Genomic DNA, 12,825 nt, shown 5'->3' on the forward strand with positions numbered 1-12,825 from the left:
TCATTGTAAAATAAATTTTCAACCGATTGTTTGTGTCGTAATCTCATTCTATCATCGTAAAATAAAGTTTCAACCAATCATTTACCTCACAAGTCGTCTTTTAATGAGACTGAAAGTAAATAAGCAAAACCAAAGTTAAAATCAACATGTAACCGAGCTTTTACCCACAAAAGTCGCTTGAATCCGTTCAAGGTCCAATGCCTTAATGGTCTCTTTTACTTTTATTGGTTAAAATGAACCTTTCAAAAGTTTAATATCAACTCTACGCATAACTTTCGTGCTTTTAAAGAACTATGTAGGTCTGACTTTCTTATCGCACTTGAGGATACGTAGGAGCAAGGGCAACGCTCTTGTCGACCCCAAAAAGTAAAAAACATAAAAAGGGAAAATAAATAATTTTGAATTCATGTTTTGCACACTCGATTAAAGGTTGTCGTCCCTTGTGACGGGTGCATGGGGTGCTAATACCTTCCCCGTGCGTAAACAACTCCCAAACCCTCATTTTCAAAATTCACAGACCCCTCTTCGGTTTTTTTTGTCTTTTTGGTTTTTCTAACATTTTCCTCGAATAAACGTTGGTGGTGAATCCACGCATTTTCTTCATGCAAAGACGCATTTTTACGTCTTTCCTCGCCCTCTCGCCGAAGGGTAGGTTGCGACAGCAGACAATCTTTGTTGGACGGGCGCCGAATTGGGAGGGGTTCTGATGTTGGCTGAATAATTTGGTTGATGTGGGGAATATTGGTAGGTGGGGTTGTGAAGGGTTTGTTGGGATTTTGGCCACGTGGGACAATTATTTTCAACCTCCCGACGACTTCGCGCATTCACCCAGTATTCCACTGTTCTTTATTCAAACCATACCTCGCACCCACTAATCAGGCTGATGTTCCACTAGAATTGCCAAACTCTGTCGAGGATAATCAACCCATTATAACACCACTTACCATCCTTGATGCTAAATGGGAAAAAACAAACATAGGAAAAGAATTACTCGTGCTGGTACAATGGCGGGGGCTGTTCCCTGAAGACACTTCGTGGGAGGACCTTAAACTCAAATACAACCTTAAGGACAAGGTTACTTTGGAAGCCCATGGGGATGTTATGAATAAGAATATGGAGCAACAGAACACAGAGCAAGAACCAGAGAAAGAAGAAAACCGAAGGCTAAGAAGGGAAATTAACAAGCCTCATTACCTCAGAGATTTCGTGTAGAAGGCTGTGCTGGCAGCAGTTGGTGCAGAGGTTGAGCTGGCAGCAGAGTGGTGGTCCTCCAGGAGCATTGTCATCCAATATCCAAATTCTGTTAGAAAATGCTTTTTAATTTTGATTTCCTCCAAGGCATATAATGCCAAAATCTGTTAGAATAATGTAGTAGACAAACTCTATATATATTGAATCATGTATTCAAATGGGCAAGCAGAAATAAAACCTTTTTCCTCACCTTACTTCTGGAGGTGCCTAGGCCTCGAATGCTAGGAATCATTCATTTCCTTGAGTAGAAAACTCTCTGATAATAACAAAGACCCTATTCTTGGATAACATCCATTACATGATACTTTCGTCATACTTTATCATTCAAAATATTCTTGTTACATAAATCTATCTAGTAGTATGACAAATACAATGAGTTACACAAATTATGTTTCAGAAAGCAGCCAATGTTACTATTTGGTTTCTTAGAATGTTCAAGCATTAATATTCTAACAAGCGAGCCAGGTAAAGTTACTGCTCCAGAGTTTGAATAACTTGCAACATGAGTTCCTTGAGGCTGCAATGATCTGTTAGGATCATGAAGTGGTGCCCTAGCAAGTATTGTTGCCATTTCTTAACGGCGACCATAATGGAAACTAGCTTTTTGACATAAGTAGAGGCATGCAGTAGCTTCGAACATAAGGCTTTACTGAAGAACGCAATGGGATGATTTTGCTTAGACAAAATCACACCCATGCCAACCCCGAAAGCATTGGTTTCCACCACAAAGGGTAAAGAGAAATCTAGTAGACCTAGGATTGGTGCGCGACACAGAGCATCTTTTAAATTTGTGAACACATGTTGAGCCTCAAAGTTCTAGTGGAAATCATCCTTTGCCAAAAGTGTTGTGAGTGGTGCAGCTATGGACACATATCCTTTTATGAATCTTTGATAGAATCCTGATAGGCCAAGAAAACCTCGTAAGGCTTTGGTAGAACAGGGTGTCGGCCATTGTTGGATAGCTTCAATTTTTGTAGGAATTGGTTCCACTCCTTGTTTGGAGACAATATGCCCGAGGTACTCCACTTGCTAAGTAGAAAATGAGCATTTCAAAAGCTTGAGGAAGAATAGTTCTGCCCTCAGCAGTTGAAATGTGGTTTTCAAATGTTCTAAATGCTCCACGAATGTCTCACTGTAAATTAAGATGTCGTCGAAGAAGACGATGATAAATTTGTGCAGGCAAATGTAGTGTTCATAGTTGCTTGAAAAGAAGAAGGAGCATTGTAGAGCCTGAAGGGCATGACCAAGAACTCGTAGTGGCCATGGTGAGTTTGAAATGTTGTTTTGCTTATATCAGTCTCCTTCATTAGAATTTGGTGGTAGCCCTGCAAAAGGTCTAGTTTCGAAAACTTGTAGGCACCTCCTAATTCATCTAGCAGTTCATCAATGGTAGGAATTACGAATCGATCCTTAACGGCCATGGCGCTTAGTGCACGATAATCCACATAGAAACGCCATGATCCATCCTTCTTGACCAACAAAATCAGCAACGAGAAGGGACTGGTCCTGGTTCTGATAATTCCATTTTGGAGCATGGTCGCGACCTGCGTCTCGATTTCCTACTTCTGAAAATAGGGATATCGATAAGGGCGTACATTGATTGGTGTTGAATTTGGTAGGAGATGAATGGAGTGGTTTGTGGGTCGAGACAGAGGTAGTGTTATCGGTGCCTGGAATAGTGCTTCGAATTGGGTGGTCAAGGCTAGTATTTCTAGGTGGGTTGTGTGGGGTGGAGGTTCCGACGGACAGACTCGAAGGTGAAAGTATTCACTTGCACTATTTGTTTGAAGCAGGCGACAGAGCTGTGGTAGGGTAATGGCTTGTATATCCAAGTTTCTGTTTCCCTTTAATTCAATGAGTTCCCCTTCCTAAACGAATTTCATGGTCAAGGTATTATAGTCTGTTAAGACTGGTCCAAGCGACTTGAGCCATTGAACGCCCAAGACAATGTCGGCACCGCATAAAGGCAGTACATGGAGGTCTATTATAATCACACGCCCTTGCACGTGGACGGTGATGCCCTGGAAAATTCGATGGCAATCCACTTCATTACCATTTCCGACCATCACTCTTAGTGATTGTGTGGGCTGAGACATAAGACCTAGATTCTTCACTAAGCGTTCTTGCACAAAATTATGAGTGTTGCCTCCATCAATCAAAATCACAACAATTTGTTTGGATACCTGTCCCAGTAAGCGCAGGGTTTCGGGTGCGGAATGACCCGATAGCACACATAAATTGATTTGGGCCTGGGGCGGTTCTTCCTAGAGAGGGTCAACTGTGTTTGGTTAGGGCACCCCTATTTTAGGGTCTGCGTCTTTTGCTTCCTGTTCCTCATCTGCGATGAGAAGGAAAAATCAAGAGGCACACTTATGGCCTCTAGTGAACTTCTCGTCGCAGTTGAAACAAAGGTCTCTTTCCCTCCAGCTAGCCATCTCCTCTGGTGTGAGCCTTTTTAAGGGTAAAGGTGGTGGTTTGGCGGGTGAAGGCAAGAGGGGTAGGTTTGGGGGTGAGGGTGACTGAAAGCTAGGCTCAAAGGATGTACGACCTCGCGGTCCGCATCACTGCCCCGTTAGTTTTTCTTCCTGGAGTCATGCTAACCCCGCCGCCTGGACCAAGGTGAGGGGTTGACGCACCTGGACCTCGCGTCGGATGTCTAGGTCCAACCTAGATATGAAGCAGCTAAGGAGGAGTGGTGGCGGCAACCCTACAATGCGATTGGCAAGCGCCTTAGATTTCGACAGGTAATCGCTAACTAATCCCTTCTGAACCAATTTGAAAAGGATCCCTGTAGGGTCCTCATATGGTGAATGTGAAAATTGAGTCTCAATTGCTTACAAGAAGTTCGGCCAGGAAGTGAGTTGATGGTTTCTCATCATCCACTGAAACCATGCCAAGGCTGGTCCCTCCGTATAGAAAGACGCAATAGTAAGGCGTTCTGAGTCTGGGGTTGAATGGTATTCAAAAAATTGTGTGATTTTGAATACCCAGCCTGAAGGGTCTGACCCATCAAATCTCGGTATCTCCAATTTCATTCGTGGCGGATTGGTTACAAGGGGGATGGGTGTGGGAATGACTAATGAAGATGAGGGTGAAGGAGATGGTTGGGAGTTGTTTTCGAGATTGGTAACCCTATTAATAAGCGCATCAAGCTTCTTTGTGACATGGAGATGATTAAAGGCTAATTTGGCTATGGCTTCATCAATTCGATCTATATTGGATTTGGATCGGATTGATTCTACCATGGTTGTCTCTCAATGAAAGCACCAAGTGTTATGATGAGAGAATTTTCTACTCAAGGAAATGAACGATTCCTAGCATTTGAGGCCTAGGCACCTCCATAAGTAAGCTGAGGAAAAAGGTTTTGTTTTAGCTTGTCCATTTGAATACATGATTCAATATATATAGTTTGCCTACTACAGTATTCTAACGGATTTTGGCATTATATGCCTTGGAGGAAATCAAAATTAAAAAGCTCCTGGAGGACCACCACTCTGCTGCCAGCTCAGCCTCTGCACCAACTGCTGCCAGCTCAACCTTCTACACGAAATCTCTGAGGCAATGAGGCTTGTTAATTTCCCTCCTTGGCCTTTGGTTTTCTTCTTTCTGTGGTTCTTGCTCTGTGTTCTATTGCTCCCTGTTCTTATTCATAACAGTCTTCCCATGCATCATTCTTGCATGTAAGGACAATCAAAATGCAAAAGATAAAGGTTTAGCATGTTTTCCCCCGATCAAGACCCTTTGATTCAAATTTCAGTCAACAAGTATTACTGCCCTCAGGAATAAAAAAATTTGCTATTTAAGTTTTAACATACTAATCACCACCGTGACTAATTCATTTAGTATTTCGCTCAATGTTATGTGTGTTAAACAGATAAACAAAATTTGGTGAACCTAGGGATTTGACCTGCGTAATGTCAAGCAATTATAACAAAAATCCACGGAAAAGGTGAAAGGTAAGAGAGCACATAGATGAGAACAAACTCAATCTTCAAGGAACTGCTGGCAACTCAAAATAATTGTAATAAGTTATTTCTCTGGAAGTGGATTGGACTCATCTAACTAAAAAATGAATACCAGTAATCACAACTTGGACCATTAATCAGATGAGCTAAAACAAATCTATGGGGCACAAAAATGACAAATTTAACTCCTTCACCTGTAGGAAGCAATATGACCATTCTTGCCTCTGCCAGAAATTCTTTCTCATTGTGCAGACTTGTCAAGAGACAATTTCATGACTTTCTCATTGTGCAGACTTGTCAAGAGACAATTTCATGACTGCAATCAGCCTTCTGTTTGCCTACTTTCTCTGTCAAAACAATTGAAATTCAGTACAGTAACCATATCAGGAGTACATAGATAGCTGCAACTTAAAAAAGAAAGAAACAAGAATGTGTGAAATTAATAAAAAAAACATCGTATTGCATAACCAGGGTTGGCAAAAAGAAACAAAAATATACCTGACTTGTAACCAGTGGAAACATATTTGGAAACATTCTAGGAATTGCAGGATTTGCCCCAACGGCAGGACCTGCAAACAAAGGTATATTGCATCTCAGAACAAACTCACTTTTTTTTTTTACTCTTTGCAATCCTAATACATGAAAATAATCTTAGAACTTCCAAGCTTCTAAATTCTTTGTATTCAAAATTCAATAGAGTAGAAGAAGGCACAAATTAAGTAACTCCTATTTCTATCCCCATGTTTCCCTTTCAGAACCAAATAAATTACAAATTACATAAACGCACAAGCTAATTGAATGAAAAATCGAACAAAGCTGATGATAAATGCGTAAATAGATATCTTTGCAGATTCCTGAACTTCTTCATTAGTTGTGATATTAATGCTATCTGTGTGTATTAAAGGAAGTAGCTGATAGAGAAGTTTTCTTTAAAGAAATAGACACCTGTAACCTATTAGGAAAACTATATAAGAATAGAAGTATAAAGTATAAATTTTAAATTTTAAAAATATATGAAAATCATAAAATAAATATTTTATAGATTGATAATGTAAAGTTATTCTCAAATGTGAAAAAATAAATCAAACAATCTCGTGTCCTAAATTGAATAATAGGAATATAAAACTTTACGTTCAAACACTACTTAATATGACACTATTCATAAAAAATGTATTAAAAAAATGCTATAAATATATCTTCTTCAGTTGACACTTGTTAATAATTTTTTTAATTTGTCAAATAATCTTAATATACTTTTTATTTAAGTTATTTATACATACATATACATATATATATATATATATATATATATATATATATATATATATTATATATTATAATTTGTAAATGTTGTTCAAAAGTTTTAAGTATAAACAATGTTTTTAAATTTATGTTAAATTAAGCATGTTAAAAATTATTAATTATTGTTTCAATTTTGTTTATTTTTTATTATGTAAAAAACATAAACTTATTTCTGTACCAAAAAAACATAAACTTCTTAATAATTTAATTAAATTATATTGATAATATAAATAATTCTTTCAAGGATGCATAAGGTAAAGTCTTTTCATCTAACACATAATCTCTACCAATGTAAATATTAAAATTATTTTCAAGGTGTATTTATTAATGCATAAAGAATTTAAAAACAAATACTTTTGGGTCCTGAAAGTATTATACAATAAAGCAATTATATTTAAAAAAGTTATTAATTACTCACCTTTAGTCTCATAAAATATCTTAATTAATTACTTATTTTTTACATAAAATTACATTTTAAATATAAAATTGTATTATCAAATAATTATAGTTACTTTTCTGAATAATCAAATAGTTGACCAAAATGTAGTTAATTTTCGAAAAAATGATTATCATATTATAATCTTTAAGTTCAACATTATTAAAATCATTATCATTTTAAATTAAATAGATAACATAGGATTATATAATAGCTAAAATAAAATTTTAGTAATTCAATTGAATTTCATAATTTTAAGGGTAAAGAAATTTATTTTTTGTATTAGATAATAAATATTTGTAGTATAACTTTTGGTTTATGAAACTATAATCCAAAGGTATCATAAAATAATATAATTATTTTATCATAACAAAATTATTAATTATTAATTAATCTTATAGAATTGTTACATAATAAAATAATTATTTTCGTATGAAATAATGGTTGGTCAAAATAATATAGTTACTTTTTAAAAATGTATATATAATATCATATAAAATTAATATGTAGCATTTAAATATAAATAATAAGTCCTCTATTTGAATAAAAATTTACCAAAAACATATGAGCTGTTAGATTAGTTGTTAGAAAAAGAAAATCAATGGCTAGAATGAAAAAAAAAATAAAGCGGAAAAATTTTAACCACAACATGTGTCATGTCAGATTTTGTTTTTGTTTTATTGTTAGCATTAATTATCAGTTTAATATGTATGTATTTTTTGTAAGATTTTTAAAATAATTATTATTATAAAAAATAACAAGACTTAATTATTAGTCCTCAATTTGGGATCATGGTTATATTTGTTCCTATATGAAAATTTGATTTTTAGTCCCCCTCACACTTTTTCCTTTGATCTCTTGTTTTGGCCTTCCTTTATCATTTTTTGCTTGGTCTTTTTCTCTAATAGTAAGATTTTTTCATCCTCTAAGCTCCAATGTAGTGTCAACTACTTTTTTCTTTGTTTTATTTTTGTCTACTCACAAAACACCACCATTAGTGTCTCTCTTTGTATATATCCATAATGTATGACTGGATATTAAATTTGTCCAAGTTAGGACAGTAGAGCCCATTTTAGTTAGGTTATCCAAATTGAAAGACAAATATCAATTATATGTTTTCTATACTTCAATTGTTTCACTATTGTACAACTTTTCCTTTATATGTGATTTTTAATAGTCTTAGGAAGCATTTGATAAGGTTGAAGTTTTTAGTTTTTCGAGAATCATACGTTAGAATCTTTATTTCTCATGTTTGGTATCTATTTTTTAAAAAAAAAAAACATTCCCAAGGAATAAGGTTTCTCCAAAATGATTTACTATACTAAGTTAAATTTTTATTTTACTATAGTAAAAATTATCATGTTACTCTTATTAGATTATTTAATATTGTAAATAATTAAAATAACTAGTAGAAATATCACATAACTATTTGGTTCCTAAACAACTTATATAAATATTTCTAAAAATAGTGATGAGCAACCAAACTTATTTAATTCATACCCAAGAATTATGATTCATGATTATGAGGAATCATGATTTTCGGGCATGAGAAAACTTTTCTCTTATCAAATACCTCCTTAGTGTTCTCCTTGAATTTTTTTGGATGTTTTTTAACATTCTGGAAAATACTTTTTGGAATACAATAATATTATGGAGTAAACTTTTCCTAAAACAAATTTGTTTTTTAACTTCCAAAAAGTACTTTAAAAAACACAAAAATCAATATTCTAAAAAACACGTGACATAACATCTCTTCTTTGGAAGTGACTTCGATGATGAAAATTCAGTACAACCCACGTGAGCTAAAAAACTTTATCGTGAGACCAGGACTTCTTCAAAAATTTATTTTTGATATATTAAGCTTTTAAAAGTAGACGAGAACTAGGGTGCGAAAGTGAAACTACTTTCGCACCCAACGCAAGTTGCTGGAAAAAAAAGAAAAAAGAAGCAATCGCTGCCGTCCATTTTAAAATAAAATCAAAAGATCTAGATAATTTTCGGTCACCGGTTGCAACAGGAAGCGTGTTTTCTTAAGCAAGCGTGTGGTGTAAGCTTTTATCGTCGTTCCCATCGTGTTTGTCGCAAAAATGAGATTGAAGCTTAGGCTCATTTTCCTTAAGCCCGATTGAGCAGAGGCTAGTCATCCTTGTTCGTGATTGAAAGAGAGCCTTCTCGTCTTACCACGTGAATAACCTCGACAAGGGTGGGTATTCCTTAATGGATTGTAGTTTTCATTTCTGTTGTTGAATCTGTTGTTAGGCTTATCGCCAAGTTTGGGTTTTTACGTTTGTTTACTCTGTTGTGACTTGGTTGGTGATGCAAATGGCAAGTGCATGGTTAAGGCAGCTGTGAGGATTCATCAGTTCCAGGAAGTTCATTTTTCGTGAAGGTATTTCCAGTCTTTTATCGGTTTTTATTGGTACTGTTGTACTTGGTTCAATTGTCCCTGTTAGTTATTGTTTGGATGTTATATTGCTCTTTTGATTGAAGTTGGTTTTGCAAAATGGTTTGCCTCAATGTTCTTTTGTGTTGTTATGTAATGTGTTGTTGTTTTGAACATGCATGCCATTTGTATCAGCGGTAGTTTTGCATTAGTAGGTATGTGATATAGGAAAAAGAAAAGGGTGAAGTATTTGATAGAGAAATGACTATGGAAGGCACCCTTGATGTGTCAGTGAAGGTACCCTTTGCAGGCACTTAATGGAAGATACTAGTATTATTGGTGTGTACCATTGCAGGCAGTTAATGATACAGAAATTACGGTGTGTCGAATGCAACAATTAGCTGAAGTATTTTTTATTTATTTTCAAATGTGTAGGTGTGTAGGAGTTAGACGATATAACGTCAAAGATGGAAAGTAGTGAAAATTTTATAGCTTCATGAATGAAAATGATCATGAGGAGGAAGATGACAATGATGTTATTGAGGTGTATGAAAATGAACATGAAGAGGAAGACGATGCCAGACTGGAAGATGAGGATGAGGTGGATTGTGAGGTACAAAATGACGATTATGGAGATTATGATGATTTCTGGATTCCAAGTTTGTTAAAAGATGAATGTATAAGTTTTGAAACCATAGTTGATATTAGACAGTTTGACATGGAAAAAATGAGTGTTGAAGATGTAAGCAGGTTGGATTTTGCTGAGTTGGAGTTAGCGTATGTCTTCTACTGTTGGTATGCTAAAATAATTGATTTTTCTATAAGGAAGAGTCATATTGTTAGAAACACATGTAGGGAAACACTGCAACAAACATTTGTTTGTTCATGTGCTGGTTATAGGAGAGATAAAGGATCAACATCAAATACAAGGAAGCGCCGAGAAAAAAAAGAAAGCAGGTGTGGTTGTGAAGTAATATTTCATGTTCATGTGCATTTTTCTACGGGACGATGGTATGTGACATGCTGGAATTTTGAGCACAATCATTTATTATTGGACTTAAAATTGTCATGTTTGTTGCCAACACATAGTAAGATGTCAACAACTGATATTATGCAAATTGAAAACTATAGAAAAGTTGGCATTAGACCTCTACACATGTATGCATCATTTGCCAATCATTGTGGTGGATATGACAAAGTGGGGTTTATTAGGAAAGATATTTACAATCAATAAGTGTGCATGAGAGAGGAACATACCTCTGATGCAAGTGGTGCATTGAAGTATTTACATGATTTATGCTAGAAAGATCCAACGATGTATGTTTCGTACACCATGGATGAAGGGTCAAGACTACAACGGTTGTTCTAGTGTGATACTGAGAGCCAATTGGTTTATGGGGTATTTGGTGACGTTCTCACATTTGATGTCATCTATAAGAAAAATAAGTATTTGTGCCCTTTTGTTGTGTTCTCTAGTGTTAACCACCATAATTAGACAATAGTTTTTGCCGCTGCTATTGTGACTGATGAGACAGAAGAAACATATGTTTGGTTGTTGGAACAATTCTTGGAAACAATGAAAGGAAAAACTCCTTGTTCAATAATAACTGATGGCGATCTGGCTATGAGGAATGCTATAACAAGAGTGATGGCAGGTGTTTTTCATAGATTGTGTGCATGGCACTTATTGCGTAATGCATTGAGCCATGTTGGAGACAAACAAGTTTTGAAATGGTTGAAGAAGCTAATTCTTGGGGATTTTGAAGTGGTCACATTTGAAGAAAAATGGAAAGAGATGATTGCTACCTTTGAATTGGAAGACAATAGTTGGATTGGTGAATTGTACGAAAAAAGGATGAAATGGTCTCCTGCCCATTTGAGGGGTATTTTTTTTGCGGGCATACGAACAACATCTCAATGTGAAGCCTTCCATACTCATGTTGCAAAATATGTTCATTCATAAACTAATTTAACTGACTTTGTAGAACAATTTCAAAGGTGCCTCACTTATTTTCGATATAGAGTGGTTGTAGCAGATTATTTCTCAACATACGGGAATGAAGTTTTGCAAACAAATCTTCGATCTCTTGAGCGGTCTGTTGATCAATTGCTTACTAAGGAGATGTTTATACTTTTTCAGTCATATGTCTCTAGGACTATTAAGCTGAGAGTCGTTGATTGCAAAGAGATGGCCACGTTCTCAGTTTACACGATTGTGAAGTACTATAGTGGAAGTGTTTGGCGTGTGTCCTATTTCCCATCCACGGTTAATTTTAGTTGTTGTTGTATGAGAATGCAATCCATTGGTCTTCCATGTGATCAAATATTGGTTGTTCTGGTTTGTTTAAATTTTACAAAGTTGCCAAGTTGTTTGGTTCTGAATAGGTGGTCAAAATCTGCCACAGAAAATATCAAAGATAAATATGCCGATTCTGCAATTTATTGGGATTCCCAATTGATGGCTAGGTATGTCACTCTGGTTCAAGTTTCTAGAGAAGTTTGCGAAGCTGCATACTATGATGAAGACGAGTATGAAAAAATATTGCATTTCCTATCAAATGAGGTTAGAAGGCTAAAGTCAAACAAAAATAGTGAACCATCTATTGATGACAATGATGAGCAGCAGGGTCATAATTATGATGATATTTTATACCCTGTTGTTGTTCAAACTAAAGGATGCGGACAAGTTGGAATAGATGAATCCGGAAAACGAAGGAGAATCCAAAAGTATGGGCAATGTGGTGGAAGTGGCCACAATAAGCGTTCTTGCACCAATCGTCCTCGAAATGCAAATGTTTGTGTTGGTGGTTCATTTATTTCATCCAGCGAACAAACTAACACTATGTGTCAACCTACATATGAATATAACTATCAATTGATAATAAAGAACTTGTTTGGGACAATTTGTTTTACAATTGTTATGTTATGCACTTAATGATTTTAATGAAATCATTCATTGACATATTGTTTGGGACACTGTTTTTTTGTTAATGATGCAGTTCATGCAACAACCACATACATTTGTTGCTAGTAGTAGCCGTCCTGGTCCATAATGATAATTTGTGGGGGGGGGGGGGGGGTTAAAAAAATTCATTGGTAATGACTTAATGTTTGCATCATTTTATAATTTTGTTTTGTATTCTGATATAACTGGCTTAACCTTTCTATTGTCTATATGTTGGTGGGTGGTTAATTTTTTTTTCAGGATTATCCACTTGAAACTAACTTCTGGAAGCATCATGCAATTATAGTAGATGTTGATGCAACGTTGATAGCACATGAGGTTTTATGTCATCCATGTTTACCTTATAATTTGAAGTAGTTCCCAATCAAATTATGTTAATGGGTGTGACGAGTTGAATGACGAAGGCAAAAAGGCATGGGACATTGTTTGAGTTGGTTGAGTGCTGTTTAATATCAATTGATTTGCAATATTAACCGCATACCATGATTTATTTATTGTTCTTCGTCTGTTGTGCACCCCGACA

General features: G+C 35.5%; 1 protein-coding gene across 1 annotated transcript; it reads left to right on the forward strand.

The window, feature by feature from the left end:
- Window positions 1-9,833: 9,833 nt before the first annotated feature.
- LOC102662446 (protein FAR1-RELATED SEQUENCE 5) lies at window positions 9,834-12,390 on the forward strand. The gene is made up of 5 exons (XM_006584283.1): window positions 9,834-10,132; window positions 10,238-10,307; window positions 10,833-11,220; window positions 11,323-12,131; window positions 12,337-12,390. Exons 1-5 carry the CDS (start codon window positions 9,834-9,836, stop codon window positions 12,388-12,390), a joined length of 1,620 nt encoding a protein of 539 aa, XP_006584346.1.
- The last annotated feature ends 435 nt before the right edge of the window (window positions 12,391-12,825 follow it).

This window comes from Glycine max, chromosome 7, assembly GCF_000004515.6.
Source record: "Glycine max cultivar Williams 82 chromosome 7, Glycine_max_v4.0, whole genome shotgun sequence".
NCBI classification, from domain to species: Eukaryota; Viridiplantae; Streptophyta; class Magnoliopsida; order Fabales; family Fabaceae; genus Glycine; species Glycine max.